The sequence below is a fragment of the Barbus barbus genome (genome assembly GCF_936440315.1).
Source record: "Barbus barbus genome assembly, chromosome: 43".
Classification (NCBI taxonomy): domain Eukaryota; kingdom Metazoa; phylum Chordata; class Actinopteri; order Cypriniformes; family Cyprinidae; genus Barbus; species Barbus barbus.
In genome coordinates, this window is record NC_136721.1 from 21,640,431 (window position 1) to 21,657,535 (window position 17,105).

Genomic DNA, 17,105 nt, shown 5'->3' on the forward strand with positions numbered 1-17,105 from the left:
TGCAAATTTTTATACGCACATATATAAATATGGTATTATTCCAGTCTGGAATATTTAATGAGAAATTCAATAATTAACAAACAACTCGTATAATAGTATTTGTCAAAATTAATTAGTAATCTTTATGCAAACTTTTTAAAATTATTTTTAGGGGAAATATTGACACGTGTTCGCGAGATTCCCCTGATTGCGCAGTAGTGCGCGCGGACCCGAAGGCGCTAGGACCGCGCACTTGTGCGTTTTGTTCGTGTGGGTGAGAAAGTTCAGAGAAACGTCGCCTACCTAAAAACCTCAAAAACTTCCCAGACAGCCTTTGTCTATCAGGGTGAATCTGGTGGAGAGAATGCTGACAAAATGTGCTTTCCGCGAGGTTTTAACTTTAAATAGGTGGGATTTCATGTAACGTTAACTGAACCTCTGAGGGCAGTTTGGACCGGGGACGGACAGAGATGAGCGCGAGCACACAGCTGCTATCCAACGGAGCGCGGAGAGAGGTGAGGGTCACTCTGAACGATTCTAAAGCCTCGGTTCCCACGTTTAAAAGTTTTTTCTTAAACGGGGTTGTTTTTTTCTTTAGACATTGGAGGATGTGACGTTATACATTTAAACTAGATTATGTTTAACCAGTGTGACAGTTTTGGCACGGCAACAAGGACTAATGCGACTCCGTGTTCTGTTCTACTTGTGAAACAATCAGTTTATAAGAAGTTTAAATGGTCAAATAACAGATTTGACCTGTTCTGCTGGGGAACAACTGCGCGCTCTTCATGACTGCGTATAGCTCGTTCAACATTAGTATGGGACAGTGGGTTAAGTTGTGACACTTTAAATGGTCTTTTAGGCAAAAAGAACTTGACTTGAGAGGGAAGTATTTGTATAGGGCCCTAGAAATATAACTTCAGTGAACTTGTCCACTGTTTAGGGTAAGTTGAGTCATTGGGGAATGCGCGAGAAATTTGCATTTTGAAATGTACAAAAGAAAAACATCTGAATATCTGAACTGTTACACATCGGCATAAAATAAGTGATGTATATTTAGACTTGAAAACATTTGTTTTTGGCATAAAAGTAATTGGGAAATACTTGTGTTTTAAATAAAAATCTGATTATCTGTTCATAACTATAAACTAATTTACCTGCCATGTAGAAAATGTTATAAAAAGTCTCATGTACAGTATGTTACTTAAACACAGATATAATTTTATATGATTGGCCCTTTCTATATATTGTTGCACACAGTTTCTTCGATTAAGGGGTGACACATCTTACCCCACTCTCCCCTGTAAGTGCAAATTAATTATGGTTTAATGATGAGCACCAATCTTTATGCAGCATTTGTTCTTTAAAGTAGTTGGCTTTGTTCTGTGCTTCCATAGGGTTTCCTTTGAGTCATTGCTGCCATAATTAGTAATTGAGGCTTTTTTTTTTCTGGTCTACACGAATGTTACACTGAGAATTCCTGCTCTCTATGTTACATTGTACATGTTAAATTAGATTTCTGTCATTTCACCTGGACAGTATTGCAGTCCTCCAGCAGAGGGTGGTCACGGGTGGGCTTGTGTGTGGAGAGCACAAGGTCAGGTCAACAATCTGTGTAACATGCTGGACAGATTAAATCATCTGCAAGGAGAACAAGAGGAAGATTTATTTATTTGATGAAGATGGGATGTTGTAATCTAGAATTCACGCTGTGTTGAACTCTACTGGATATTGGAGATTAGGTGTTTCGTTTAAAGCAAAGATTATAACAAATACCTCAGTAGATCAAAAAGCTTCCAGCCGAGTGGCTAAATTAAAATGCTCTCTGCTACAAGCCTAAAATCTTATATGATATTCCAAAGTATAATTTTCATATGTAAGCTAATTCACATTTTGTAATTGTGGTACTTTGTAATTTCCATTAAGAGTGGCTGATTAAAAAATACTTAATCGCATTGACAGTTCATGCATAATGAATCTAATACGCGCTTCTGTGATTCTCTAACACTGCAGAGGTGTAAAAGTGTAGCATTGCATTCTGGAAAAAAGTCACTTTTAATTGCTCTCTGCAGTGCTGGCTATGATCTTGACAACTTGAAGATTTCCCACTGCTTATATAAATGTTTAACCACTCTCTGTTTTCTTTACTGCCTTTGTATCTTTGATTTATACCAGGGATGATTACTATATTTATATAACATAGCATTCACATGATGTGAGATTAACTTTATTGAATACCATAGTATGTATTACGAAGACATAGTAGTACCATGATACTGACAGGGCATCAGTTACACTTTAGCAACTGGTACTTCGTTATATAAGAGGTAGACTAATGAAGCTTATTTCTGCCACGGAATAAAAAAAGGTAATTGTGACTATTGCAGTATATAATTATTTTCCTAAGAATTGCGAGAGATAAACTCGCAATTATAAATGTGAGATAAAAAGTCCAAATTAAGCAGAAACGAGCTTCCATATAGGACAGACATAGAGTGCAATGAAGATAACATATAGTGTTTTTAATAAACAGCAAAATTACAACACTGATGTTGACATTTTTAATTATAACTCGGTTTATGTTTCATTGGAAAAGTCTCAGGTTTTCGAGAGACATGAGGATGGGTTGATTTTTCAATTTCAGTAAATTATTTAGTAAATTAGAAAAAAACTGTAAATTAGATTATTGATCTATAATAATTGTACTACTTAATTTCCACAGTTTAAATCCTCTTAACTCAAAATTCTGTGCATACACCATGTGATTTGGGTATGATAAATATATACTGCAAAATTCAAACCATATAGTAAAGCACATTCCCAATGAATAAGTTTTCTACTGATTATGTAAATGTTTAAACTAAATACATAGTAGTTATCAGAATAGTGCATCTGAGATATTATTGGCATTTCCAGGACATACAATGTCAAACAGACCCACAATGCATTATGACTATTGAACATTTGCATGTATTGTATGGCACATGTGCAGAATGACTTGCAACAGTGATGAAGTTTGTCCAGAAACATTTTTCCCACCCATGCAAGAATCTGTTAAGTAAACTCCAGCATAATAAAAGGTCAGTGTAGTCCTGTATAATCATATCTGGGCTTATCAGTCATTTACAGATGTTTGGAACACTTTACAGCTTGGACCTGTAATATGCAAACATTTGGAAACCCAGATGTACTATCACTGATCCTGAAGTCTTGCACTGTACATTTTTATGCATTTTGCAGATGCTTTAAATGACTTATTGCCTTTATATTTTATTGGTTCACTCCCTGGGAATTCAATCCTATGCTCTGTTTAACCTGCAGAAACTCTTTGTTTATGAACGTTCTAATATTCAAAGCATTTTTGATACATTAAGGTGAAGGTCAATTGCATGGCCTTGTTTCGTTTTATCAGTTCATAAACATACACACTTGGTCCACTGACAGAAGTTAGTTCCTCTAGCATCTCTGACAGCTATAAGAATGTATAACACATATTGTCTGTTTATGTTTGAGTGAATTATACAAGTAAACATTGTGTGAAATACGTGTTTTCAGGAAGCAATTGTTGTATATGCTTAATTTGCTTCAAATTACACTACTTTGCATCTTTTTTTAAAAATCAGCTGGTTTGCAAAAAAGGCCTAATACTTTCTAATTTGATTATACTGAATTAAAAAATATAATAAAAAAACTGTTTTAATGCACTTATCAAAATGGCAGTTTTTAATGACAAAAAAGTATTTAAAATGCATTTAATTTACAATCTGTGTTTTTCTTGTCACTGGCCATAATTCTAAACTTAAAAACAGGATTATGCACAGAATAATGTCTTCAAAATCATTCATTCATGTGAAAGTGGGCTGAGAAATGAACAAATAGTTGTAACCTAGCTCAGAGAAAGTAAGTGTGTCTTTGTGGCAGTTTTTCAGGTAATTAAGAGATAATACAATACTTCTTTACCTTACAAATAGTCATAAATGCATCATATTTTGTAAGAAAGTGTGACATGCTATAGCAAAACAGTGCTATTTTTGGAATCAGCTCCAAAAAATTTGTGAGAAACAAGCATTGGATTTTATTTCATTAATGCATAATGGTGTTATATCTACATTTATGGGTCACCCTACTGTCCGGATATCAGCATCAGTATTAGTTGTTGAGTCAATCACTAGTCTTGTTTATGCATTTTGAATATGAATACAGTCATGGATATCAGTTTAAACTCCACACACAGCCAAAGATGAATTCACCATTATTCCAGAATGAATGAATAGGCCGACAGAGAGAGAGAGAGAGAGAGAGAGAGAGAGAGAGAGAGAGAGAGAGAGAGAGAAAGAGTGTGTTTTCATGGGAAGAGGGAGTCGCTGATGTGCGTGTCTGTCACTGATGACGCTCGTGTGTCTTAAAGGACCATGAGTGTAAGTTTGAGGCATATTCTCACAGTCTGATGCTTTGTGTCTGTTATTTAAGAGTTCCGCCGTCGTGATGAACGCACAGATTATCAATATTGCGAGAAAATGGATCGCATCGTGCAGCTTGAACCTTTAGTATCATACGCCGAGGTGAAATGAGGGTGTAATTCGTCCAAAATGTGACATGGTACAAACTCAGCGGGCTCACGGTTGGACAGCCGAGGTGTTATCGATCTGATCTGATATGATCACTGATAAATAACGCGGCGAGATGGATCTCCTCTCCGTTTCTCCTTGACGCGCGCTGGAGGGAGGCAGGCGGAACTGAGCAGCGCGACCACCGGCCAATGTACCGGGGGAACGGCGGCGTGACAGCGGCCCGGGAGCGGCGGCGGCAGCGGTCTTGAGATCCGTTCCTCCGGGTTTTACGCAGCGAGGCGCGGGGAACGATGGGCTGCGCTCCCAGCATCCACGTCTCGCAGAGCGGGGTGATCTACTGCCGCGACTCGGATGAGTCCAACTCGCCGCACCAGACCACCACCATCTCGCAGGGCACTGCGACCACCCTGCACGGCCTCTTCATCAAGACCGACGCGGCAGAGACCATCCCCTCCGTGATCGCCTACCAGAGCAGGCACACACGGACCAACTCCCACCGGGAGCAGAGAGAGAACAGCGGAGGACACTTGTGCACGGAGGCCGAGACTCAGACCAGCAGCACCAGCGTCAAGGTATGAGGAATGAATGAATGAATGGCAAGATGGTGAATCGGTTTTTAGATTATCTCACATTATTTCCACCATCTTGTCATTCATTCAGTGTTTTAGTGTCATTCCTGCATGTGTGTTGTTGTGAATCATCAGTGGGATGCTTATTGCTGCCATATGCTTATTATTTACTATTAAAGATGCCTACTTTGACATGTTTAATATGTTATTTTGTCATTCAGATGGTTACAGTTAGGTTAAGTGAATGAGTTTTGTTCATTCATAAACTTCAAACAGGTGGGAGCCCAGGAAAGGACAAATATACAGATAACAGGTTGGGTTCGCCAAACAGGGCTCATGCTGTCAAATACTAATACTTCACCTTTGATTTTAAGGAGATTCTTGTTGGCATTTTACACAATCAAATATTTTGTTACAGATTTGGGTCACCATTGCGTAATTAAAGTCAGATATAGGTTATGATGCAAAACCAATTGAAAACTACTACCTTAAACTGTACAAGTGGGCCCAAAAGGCATTTGGACACTTGGACTGCTCATAAAAATCTCTGAATGTCATTGCGTTTTGAGCCAATGTATCTGTAATGATTATTTTGGTGTCTTTTATTAAGTTGTGTAAATGTAAAGTGTTGTTAAAGGTGAAATCTCAAAACTCTATGGAACGAAAACACCATAATAAATATCTTAATACATTTCATTTTCACTTCAGTGATTGTTTAAGTTTACCCTTACTAATTAAATGAAATGGAAAAACCATGCTTTTTGAACATTCGCTGTAGTGTTTCTTCCCAGAGCATGGTGGCTTTTTGTACGGCTGGACGTTTCATACTGCTTCAGACTGCTTGAATATAGCATCAAGATTTATTGTTGAAAAATTTATCTTTTTTTGTCTCTTTCTGGGGGCAATATCTTTCCGTTACAGTTTGCTTACATTCTGCAGATGGTGTTGGAAGGCTGTTGACCTGAACGCCGTGATTCCTGCCATGTTTAGAATGGACATCGGCCTTATCGGAGTTAGTGTTTACAGTCAGATCGCGTGTAGAATTCAGATTAAACATTTTCTCACACCGCAGGTGAGCACACTCTCTTAGACCTGTAATAAACACACACTTTTTTGTTAGTTTTTCGAAGAATGATTACATTTCTCTGTCAGAGAATGATAAAATCGTGGTTCATTTGGACTGATTTGGCCGAATCAAACCAATGGGCCGCTGTACACAATGGAATTTGTGTTACGCAACACAAATCAAATACTAATGCCATTTTGAAATCCTACAAGGACCATTTATAAATCTGTGTATGGATTTATATAATGGCTTTTAATGGGCACTTTGTGTGTGTGTATGTTGGTCGTCTGTTAGTTTGAAAGGAGATGTAGCGATTTTGGTACAATCTGCCAAGCATGTGTGTGGTATAGTCAGATGCTTGCGCCCTCTGAGACTGGAGAGGAACTCAATGATGCCATTGAAGTGTGTGTAACTCTGCACAGCTCTCTATCACTCACACACATTCTCATTGTATTCACAGCAATGGAGCCGATGTCCATTTTGAATTGAATGTGCGTCCAATTTGGCTTTCTTGTGTGTGTTTGTACATCTCTGTGTCTTTGCGAGAGATAGAGGCCTTGTGTTGAAGAAAGACCGATTTTGTGTGCCTTTGTATGCATTTGTGTGTGTTCAGGCCACAGAGTTTGTTTACCCCTCTGGCTGTGAGCTCTGCAGAGTGTGAACTATCACATGCAAAAAGGCTGATGAATCTCAGTCCAGATACACACACACACACACACACACGGTTAGAGCGAGGCATTGTGGGAAGAGACATGTAGCGGGGCATCAGCAGTCTTGACTGACATGGGGACACATCACTGTCACAATGTAGCCTAACGTAAAGCACAATCTGATTGGCCACGGCTTCCCTCGGGAGGTCAGGAACATTTAGATAACAGCATGAAATTGCGCCTCACTGATTAGTGCTGTCCTGCAGCGTCTGTCCCATGAGTTAGCATCATCTAGTTAGCTGATTTCTTTGTGTTTGCTTTCAGGGGACACATTACCAAATGATCATGAAGATATCAGTCTGTCTCCTCGATGGCTGGGTTTTATTTACCTCCATTGTAGTGATGCAGTGCCATTATTCTCCAGCATATTTGTAGAAGTTTTTTTCCTCTTTGTTATAGAGAAATCCTGTGTATTAGTTTATGCACTTAGTAAGTATAAGTTTTTTGTGTGGTGTTGCATTCTCTGGAAAAAAAAAAGATGGCGCCTTTTCAAAAAGTACATAAAGGGTTCATATTGGTACCTTAAAGATACATATTAGTACCTAAACTGTACATATTAGTACCTAAAAATTTACATTTGAAATGCTTTTAAAAATTCACTGCCCCAGAAACAGCTATTTATTGTACCTTTCTTTCTGAGAGTGTGCTTAGATCTGCTCTAGCAATCCAAAGGTCGTAGGTTCAAACCCCAGAAGGTTTTCAGTATGTGAGCAATTCAAAACAGGGTTTTAAAAGGTTTTTTTGGTAACACTTTACAATAAGGTTCATTAGTTAACTTTAGTTAACAACATTAGTAAACATGAACTAAGAATGAACAATACTTCTACTAAAACATTTATTAATCTTAGTTAATGTTAATTTCAGCATTTACTAATGCATTATTAAAATCACAAAAAAGTTGTTAACTTTAGTTAATGCACTGTACGCTAACATGAATGAACAATGAACAACTGTATTTTCATTAACTAACATTAACAAAGATTAATAAATATCAAGATTAATAAAATTAATTAGATTTCTACCGAGGGGAACACAATCACGATTTCTAATGAGGGGACTCCCCGGAATGCGATTTACAGAGAAATCTGTACAGAGGGCCAGAGGCCTTGATTATGGTGTGTCTGCTACATATGTGTGGGATATTACTTGAATGTGTTCTCGGTTCTAGTATGAAAATTACTGTTGCCAAATAGTGATTTTTTTTCAGGTTTGACAGGAAACTAAAATTAGACATTTTTTCTCTGTTTGTTCATGTGTGAGTGCTTTCCTTTCATTTCTCTCTCTCTCTATCTCTCTCTCTCTCTGTGTGTGTGTGTGCATGTTTATGTGGTTTACACAAATTTGTATAATGACATGGGTATGACAGAGGTATTACAATATGAGGGTGGTTTATGAGGACACTGCCTATGTCCCCGTAATTCAAAAGGCTTAAAAACATACTAAATGGTGTTTTTTTGAAAATCTAAAAATGCACAAAGTCTCCTGTGAGGGCTAAGTTTAGGTGTAGGGTTGGTGTAGGGCAATAGCACACACAGTTTGTTCAGTATAAAAACCATTACGCCTATGGAGAGTCCCCATAAACCACAAAAACCAACATGTGTGTGTGTGTGTGTGTGTGTGTTTAGGTTGTGTTATAGGCTGTGTTCTCGCAGTCAGCGAGAGCAACAGAACTCCAAAGTAGTCCATGATGGTGGCATTAGTAACATTGTTTATCATCTTGGAGGTTTTTGTAAACACTTGAAAGCATCATGGGAGTATGTAGGATCTTACAGGATGGGAACAGATTGTTTGAAATATGTTTAAATGTGAAACATTCCAGTTTACAAGCTGGACACACCAAGAGCTGCTCTGCTGACAGACAGCAAGAGCTAGAATCTTGAGTTTATTCATTGATGCAAGATTGGGGGAGATACTCTGAAACTTTAATTTAAACTACAGTCAATATATATGTGTGTGTGTGTATGTGTGTGTGTGTGTGTGTGTGTGTGTGTGTGTGTACTGCATTCCATAATGTTTTAAGATAAAATACACTATATACTGTACAACCAATAAAAATAGAAAACACCTTAATTTATTCATTAAACTAAGTTGGGAATTGTGCATGTCAGTGTTTTGGTATTAAAAAAGAAGACATACAATGCAGATTAGAGAATAAGTGAATAATTTTCTTTACATTTGAACATTTACATGAACCGTCTGAATAAAGTACAAATTCACTAAATTGAATCAGACTTCCCAATTATATAAATGATTAATGTATTCAAACACATTAATTAATGTATTCAAATTTAGTTTTTTTTTCTTAGAAATAATAATCTATTATGTAAATAGCTGTCATGTGTTTGAAAAACAGTACTTTAGTTGTGACAGTTTTTTTTGTTGTTCCCAATAAGTGTTGTTTCAGTATTATTTATATTATTTTTATTGATTATTATATAATTATTAATAATTAATAGTATAATGTTCATTAATATTTTAAATTAACTTTTATTTGTATATATTTTCATTCTATTTATGTTGTATTATTTTTTATTAGATTTTACATTTTAAAAATATTATATCTATTTAGCTATAATTTATTTTTATTTCAGTTTTCATAATTTTAGTACTTCAACTTATTTCAGTTAGTCGACAAGGCTGCAAGTTTTTCATCTAATATTTATATTTTATTTCAATATTATTTTAGTTACCAAACTTTTTTTTTTTTTACTACTTTTAGTATTTGTGAGTGTTGATGCGTAACTGAGGTGAGCCTGAAGTCTTTTCTCTGTATTTGGTGAATGGGATATTGCTTTTGCTTTAGTGTTGATGTTGTTTAACACAAGTCATTACTGCTACACACAGCTAGAGAATCACGATCCTCTCATTTTTATCACATATTCCCGCTCCTAATTTATTACTCTGTCTGTGTCATCAGACATCTTATTGTCCCTGTTTATCTACTAATGACCATCTGTTTCCCCCTCAACCAGCATCTCTCGCTCTCTCTCTTTTTTCTGTCTCTCTTGCCTGTCTTTCTCACATTCTCACTGGTTGTTATTAATATCCATTGAACAGAGACTCCATCCCTGGAACCTGTATGCCGTGTCACCCTTAATGAACCAAATAGTGAAGATAGGAAAGTGAAAAGAGTGAAAATGGTAAACCAGACAGAAAAGGAAGTGTCTTTAGGTGAAATTACTTCGTTTATAAGTTATAATTTAAAATGAATATTTTTATTAAGATTTGATCTCATTGATGGAATGATAATCTGGATTTCTTTCACCTAGATAAATTTGTCATTTTGGAAAATGTGTGGTGCAGTGGGGAAAAATTAAACGGAGTGTCTATTTACACTTAGTGCAAATAGCCTGCCTTGTTGGCAGAGGCTAACTCCTCCCATCAACGTGTGATTGGGATAGTCAACATTAAAAAAAACAGCCATGAATCATCAGCTCCAGTGGCACAGATGGTAAAGCACGTACCGTGGTCTTTTTGATGCAATTGACCCGGGTTCGAACCCGCCTTTTGCCAAACTTTTTTTTCTCCCTTTTCAAATCTCATATCACATCGCATTTGTTTTCAATAAAAAAAAAAAATCCAATCCAATCCAATAATTTGAATTAAAATTATAATTTACACTCAATATGTTATTATTGCATACTGTTTTATAATGTAATACACTACTGAAGTGCAGACAATTGCCACTATTTGCAACAAGTAGTAAATTCGGCTAATTTAATAGAATCTATAGCTATTTGCATTTAGTGTAAATAGCATATCGCTAAAAATACTGCTATTTTCACTTAGTGTAAATAGCATCTATCGCTAAGAAAATACTCTATTTTCACTTTTTTTTGTTGCTATTTTCAGCCTCTATCGCTATTTACACTTAGTGCAAATAGCCACTGCCAAAATTTTAATTTAAATTTTCCAATTTGAGAAAAATCATGAACATTCCTGAAGTATAGTTAAAATGTTAATTCATTAAAAAATTTCCTTTTTTTTTTTTACATACATCTATAGATGCAAGTCATGTCACTGACTAGATTAGAAATTGCTCTATGTAAGTACTATATTTATAAAATTATTTTAAAAATCCTATTCAAGCGATTACAAACAACTAAGTCATGAAAAGGTCACTAAAGAGGCATAAACTTGATCTAATTTGTATGATTTATAGATTTACAGCAAATAGGCCTAGATAGACACATTTTTAGATACCACTTTGACGATTTATAGATTTGTGTTGTTTACTTTCGGTGTATATGGCTTGGAGTGAATTTGTGCATTTTGACCTTTCTGTTGTGTTCTGGTTGCCTAGCTGTGCATGTTGAGTTACTGCTTCAGGAAGATGAACTGATTATTCTCTAGATAAGCTGGCATTCAGCTGGTAAGCTATATATTCATAGATAACACTCTGTTTCATGAGGTTATTTATAGCCCAGTTTAGAGGAACTCATCTCGTTTTACACCAATATTGACACTACACTATATGAATTACACTATATCTTTATCAGAAAGCTCTTATCAGTGATTATTATATTCAGTTCATAAACTGCTTTGTTTGTGGTAACATTTAGTCAAAACAGACTAAAATCTAACTAAAATGTTTCAGAAAATGTTCCATGTGTGATTTATATTTAAAAAAATAAAAGTTTTTGTACTTACGTTTTTATAACACTATTGCAGACCAGATAAACTTGATAACTTTCAGATAACTAACGTTAATGTTACTTGAAGAACATTTGTTCATAACTTTTAGAGAACCTTACAAAAACACTTAAATGTACAGTTTCACAGTCTTCAGCTTGTCCAACGCCTACTGCCTTCGGAGAGGGGGTATGTCTTTCAGAAATAATGAAAAACTTTACAGACTTGCCAGTTGTATCATGTTTTAATGAGCTGCAGTAGTTAGGTGTTAATATAGCCTGTGCTAATGAGCTTTTTTGTGCTCACATTTCCAGGTTTTAGCAAATGTAGGCCTATTTTCATATCCCTCACGGATAAACACACATCCCGAAGGCATTAAATATACAGAAATGTTCTTATGTAATCTTACTCAGGGCTCAACAATATGGATTTATGTGCAGGTCCAGTCAGACAGAAGTTTAGATTATTTATTGCCCTGCCAGCATTTTTTACTTTTACTAAAATGCACACTGTTTTGTTTTGCGGTACTGTTTAACTTGTTTGGGCATGAGCAAAAGTGGTTATGAGCTTGAGTTGTTTACTCTAATTAGTCCATCCATTTCCAGTTTGACCCATTCAAGCTGGTGGAACATGATAGATGGGCAGTATCACATTTAATGGTCATTTCCCTGTCACAGTGACTTGGAGGCACTGTCGGCTCTCGCGTGAGTTTTCATCTGAATTTGTAACTGTGCAGTGTACTATTCTGTATTAATAATCTTCATAAAGCACAGATACTACCTCTCGGACATTAGCAGGATTTCTGAACTGCCTAAAATGTCTGGGCTTGGCTTTATTTTGCTATTGCTTTTATACTTGCTGAAAAGAAGTTTGACCTATTATATGCAGGCATTGTACATAATCGACCAATCATGGTTTACGAGATGTAGAGAGAACGGTCAAAGCAATGCAAATACACATTCATATAATGTATGAGGACAGAGCATGTCAATAGGAAAACAAAAAAGCCAAAACCTGGACATTTTAGGCACTTTAGAAATGCCAGGCCAGGACATGTGCTGGAAAAAGAGCACACAAGGACACCCTAACATTGATTTAACCTAAGTATCAATGTTACACAGTTACATTGTGCTTACCATGATAGAGCTCTTATTAGAGATGTGCTTGTTGTGTTGGCCACACGCAAATGTACTTGACATTTTTGTTGGTGTCAGTGAGTGAAAACTTTAAAGGGATCTTTGAATGATTACTTAACGACTCTGATGGAGAGCACAGATAACGATAGCACACTACATCACACGCGGTCTTAAGATCACAGTCATACATTTGTGTGCATACATCATGTGTAACCTTCAGTGTGTGTGTGTGTGTGTTTACTTACATTTACATTTATTCATTTAGCTGACGCTTTTATCCAAAGCGACTTACAATTGCTATATATGTCAGAGGTCGCACGCCTCTGGAGCAACTAGGGGTTAAGTGTCTTGCTCAGGGACACATTGGTGTCTCACAGTGGATTCGAACCCAGGTCTGGCATGTGTCTTATCCACTGCGCCATCACCACCCCATCTACACTTATCTACACTTTGTCGCTAAATTTATCTACAGCTAAATTTGACAAAACTGTCCTTTGAGGAGTCCATTGGAAACCGTCCGTATATAAATACACACATACAAACACACACTATGCTGTTACACCCCCAATATACATTATATATATAATATTCGGTACGGGTCTTTCAGTTTGGTACACATGTGTGCCGAACAAATCCTTCAATTCTTTCAGGAAATTCAGACAATAAATGCTGTTTTGACGCTCTTTGATGTGGCACGATATATCGCTGTATACTAACGCCATGGCAACGTGGAGCATGAGTGAGCAGGATCCTCTTTATTACTAGTTTTAACGTGACATGAACATCTCACCCCTCACGTAATCACTCAGTGTTTCAACTGTGGAAAAACATCATTAAAACAGCTTGTAAACAAAATGTCACATAGCATTTCATTTACATCAGGCAAGTCATCGGTGTCCACAGCTGCTTATTTGCTAGACGGAGGAATGAAGTCTAGTGAAGAGCATTTTGCTAAATATTAGACTATACTTCATTATATTTACTTTACCTGTTAGTGATGTCTTAATTATTTAATGTATATGTTTAAATAAATATTTTAGGAAACATGCCCTCTCAAGTTATGACTCTGTAAATTATTATATTTCAACAACAAATAGAAATTGTATAATTTAAAAACTATTTACATGTTTGCATACAATTTGTTACTTTGAGTGTTGATTATTATAGTTAAAAATAAATAGTATTTGAATTTAAGTTTGGGCTCTGTTGTTAATTGTAGCCGTATAGAAGGGCTCCCTGTAGTTTAGAGCAGAAGCTGAGGTAAATTTTTTATCCCTAAGAAAGAGCAATTTGTTCAGTAAACCATTGTTAAATAAAAAATTTAATTATATATATATATATATATATATATGTATGTGTGTGTGTGTGTGTGTGTGTGTGTGTGTGTGTGTGTGTGTGTGTGTGTGTGACCCTGGACCACAAAATCAGTCATGAGGGTCAATTTTTTGAAATTGAGATTTATACATCCTCTGAAAGCTGATAAATAAGCTTCCCATTGATGTATGGTTTGTTAGGATAAGACAATATTTGACCAAGATACAACTATTTGAAAATCTGAAATCTGAGGGTCTGCAAAAAAATCTAAATATTGAGAAAATCACCTTTAAAGTTTTCCAAATGAAGTTCTTAGCAATGCATATTACTAATCAAAAATTAAGTTTTGATATATTTACGGTAGGACATTTTCAAAATATCTTCATGGAACATGATCTTTACTTAATGTCCTAATGATTTTTGGGATAAAAGAAAAAGCAGTAATTTTGACCCATACAATGTATTTTTGACTATTGCTACAAATATACCCCAGCGACTTAAGACTGGTTTTGTGGTCCAGGGTCACACACACACACACACGCACACACACACACACACATACATATATATTGTACATATATATTATTTCAGTTTTTATACTTAACAATGTTTTGTTTAATTCCGTTTGTTACTTCTTTTGATTGTTTGTGAAATTTAAAAAATCTTGTGAAAGATAAAAAAATAAAATATAAAATGTATAAATAAATATATAATATATAAAACATGATTGTATTATTTTTTAGGAAAAAATTAGCACGGGTGTGTTAAATGGCTAAAAATGAACAGTAAAGATGTTTATAAAGTTGTATTTCAAATAAATGCTGTTCTTTTGAACTTTATATTCATCAAAGAATCCTGAGATAAAATGGATCACATAAAAATATTAAACAAACTATATATAATATTTAAGAAAAAGTCAACCTTGTTTGCACTTGAGAATGTGCTTTGATTCTAGCATCTCCTGGTCAGCTACCGTGTGGTTCCTCTGAGTTCACTGGACAGAAACACTATCTAGGTGGTATCTTACGTAACATTATAAGTAAATCTGAATCAATAAAGCCGCAGCGCTGCTGTTTGCCTACTGTCATCTGGGGGCTCTAAATATATCGGGGATCATATTTTATCATGACCCCGTACTCTGTGAAGGAAGGCCTTTGTTCTGCATGTGATTTTATGTCTCTCTGTGTGTGTGTTCGTTGTCCTCAATAAAAGCACATGACTGAGTCAAAACACACACAATGTGCTGGGAAGAGGAACACACCACGAGAGAGAGATGGGATGCTTGAAAATACAGAAGATGAAAGAGTTTAAGATAAGATTAAGATAACAAAAGTAACTTAATCATATCTATAAATGCAGCGTTGTAATTTCATATTCGTAAGGCGATATTCGTCCTCCATATTCTCAGACGAGCATTACTCTTTTCAAATGTAATTCTGTGAAGGACCTGTTTGTTTGGATTGCATTTTTAAATGCTATTTCATGACAGCTATACAAAAAATATGGTCAAATGTTGTAAATTGTTTTGAGATATATTTTGTAAGGTATGTGTAAAGTAAAAAAAAATTTATCCTGGAGAGATCTGCAGCATGATGCAGCGTCAGAAGAGCTGAAATCCACCGTCTCTTTTTGAAGAGGGACTGAAATTAAGCATGTGGAGTCATTTAAAGATAATTAAGTGACATTTGAAGTAGTAAAATGTTTGGTTTGTTTATTGACACAGCCATCAAAAGCTGTATTATCTCTGTATCACCACTGACCATCACATTATTTTGCTGCATTCGTCATTTCCTAAAGGTGAAGTGTATCATGTATGTATTGCATATATTCTGCCTTATTTTAATGTTTTGCTACAAACATGAACTGCATAGTAAATGTGTGATATTACTTGATCAAATTGCTATAAATGATCCGATTTTTTGCGTGGTAGATAATAAAACGGGCAGAAAAACTTATGCGAATGACATATAATCAGCAGCTGTTAGATTTTACTGTATGTGAAGTCACAGTAAATTCTGCATGGTAGATTTAGCAAATTGTTTTGGAATTTTGTGGACTTAAAACTCAAGCTTTAGCTGTTGTGTGCAGGTTTATATGGTTCACGAGGACACAAATGTGTTTAATGATGGTAAGATGACTTGAAAATTGTTTACGAGGACACTTCCTGTGATAGAAAATATAGTTTGTTCAGTATAAAATCCATTACGCCTATGGAGTGTGCCCGTAAACCACATACACCAAGGTGTGTGTGTGTGTGTGTGTGTGTGTGTGTGTTGCTTTCTAGGAAATGAGATGTAATGTCAATGCGAGGAAGTGAGAAACCACACGCATGGGGTCATGAGTTAGAGAAGAAGAGCAAAGAAGGCAAAAAAAGATTAGTTTGGGAAAATCTATGAAAATGTAACAGAAATGTTTGAAGAGAAAAGTTGCAGAGAATGCATGGAGTTTTCAATTTCAAAATGAATTAAGTGTATTTGAACACAGAAATTTCCAGTGGACTTCTTTTGTGTGTGTCTTGTGTTGCCTTGTGTAACAGTGGTTTTGGTAATGGCCTTTGGCTGGAAAATAAAAATCTGCATTGATGCTGACTGTCTCTTCCAATTGTCACTTTCAAATGAGTCCTAGTATGAAAAATAAGTTAATAATAACTAATTTAGTATAAAAAAATCTAAATTATTATATTATATTATAAAATAATATTTAAGTGGCCCTTAGGGTAAAAATTAAATGATAACAAATTAATAATACATTTATTAAACAACCCATTGCCTGCAATGCCATGTTTTTTTTTTTTTTTAAACACTGTACCATGGCAATATCATGGCTTTTTACCATTGTTTTAATAATACAATGTTTGGGGTTGGATCATGAAAATACATATTTTGGTTAATGGTAGAACCATGGTATTCTTTGAAGTATCTCAGAGTATTTTGTATATACCATGGCATAATTATAGTAGTCATTCATCCTGTATATCAAAATACCATAATATTAAATGATACCATAATTTTACCTTGGTAATGCCACAATACCTTTTGGTTTTAGTTGCTTTTCACACTAATTTCACATTAGTCTCAATAAATTTCAAGCAACTAGTTAGAGTTTATATGTATAAAACAATGTGAACC

At 35.5% G+C, this 17,105-nt stretch overlaps 1 protein-coding gene across 2 annotated transcripts in view; it reads left to right on the forward strand.

The window, feature by feature from the left end:
• The first annotated feature begins 249 nt into the window (after window positions 1–249).
• Window positions 250–17,105, forward strand: part of LOC306861989 (high affinity cAMP-specific and IBMX-insensitive 3',5'-cyclic phosphodiesterase 8B-like) — a 46,304-nt gene continuing 29,448 nt past the window's right edge. Inside the window, exon 1 of one of the 2 annotated variants that reach the window (XM_079404553.1) lies at window positions 250–494. In XM_079404553.1, the coding sequence (XP_079260679.1) occupies window positions 450–494 (45 nt within the window). In that variant the 5' untranslated portion in view covers window positions 250–449. Of the gene's footprint in view, window positions 495–4,339; window positions 5,123–17,105 lie in introns of those variants that run through there. The other variant, XM_079404552.1, reaches the window with a different exon arrangement.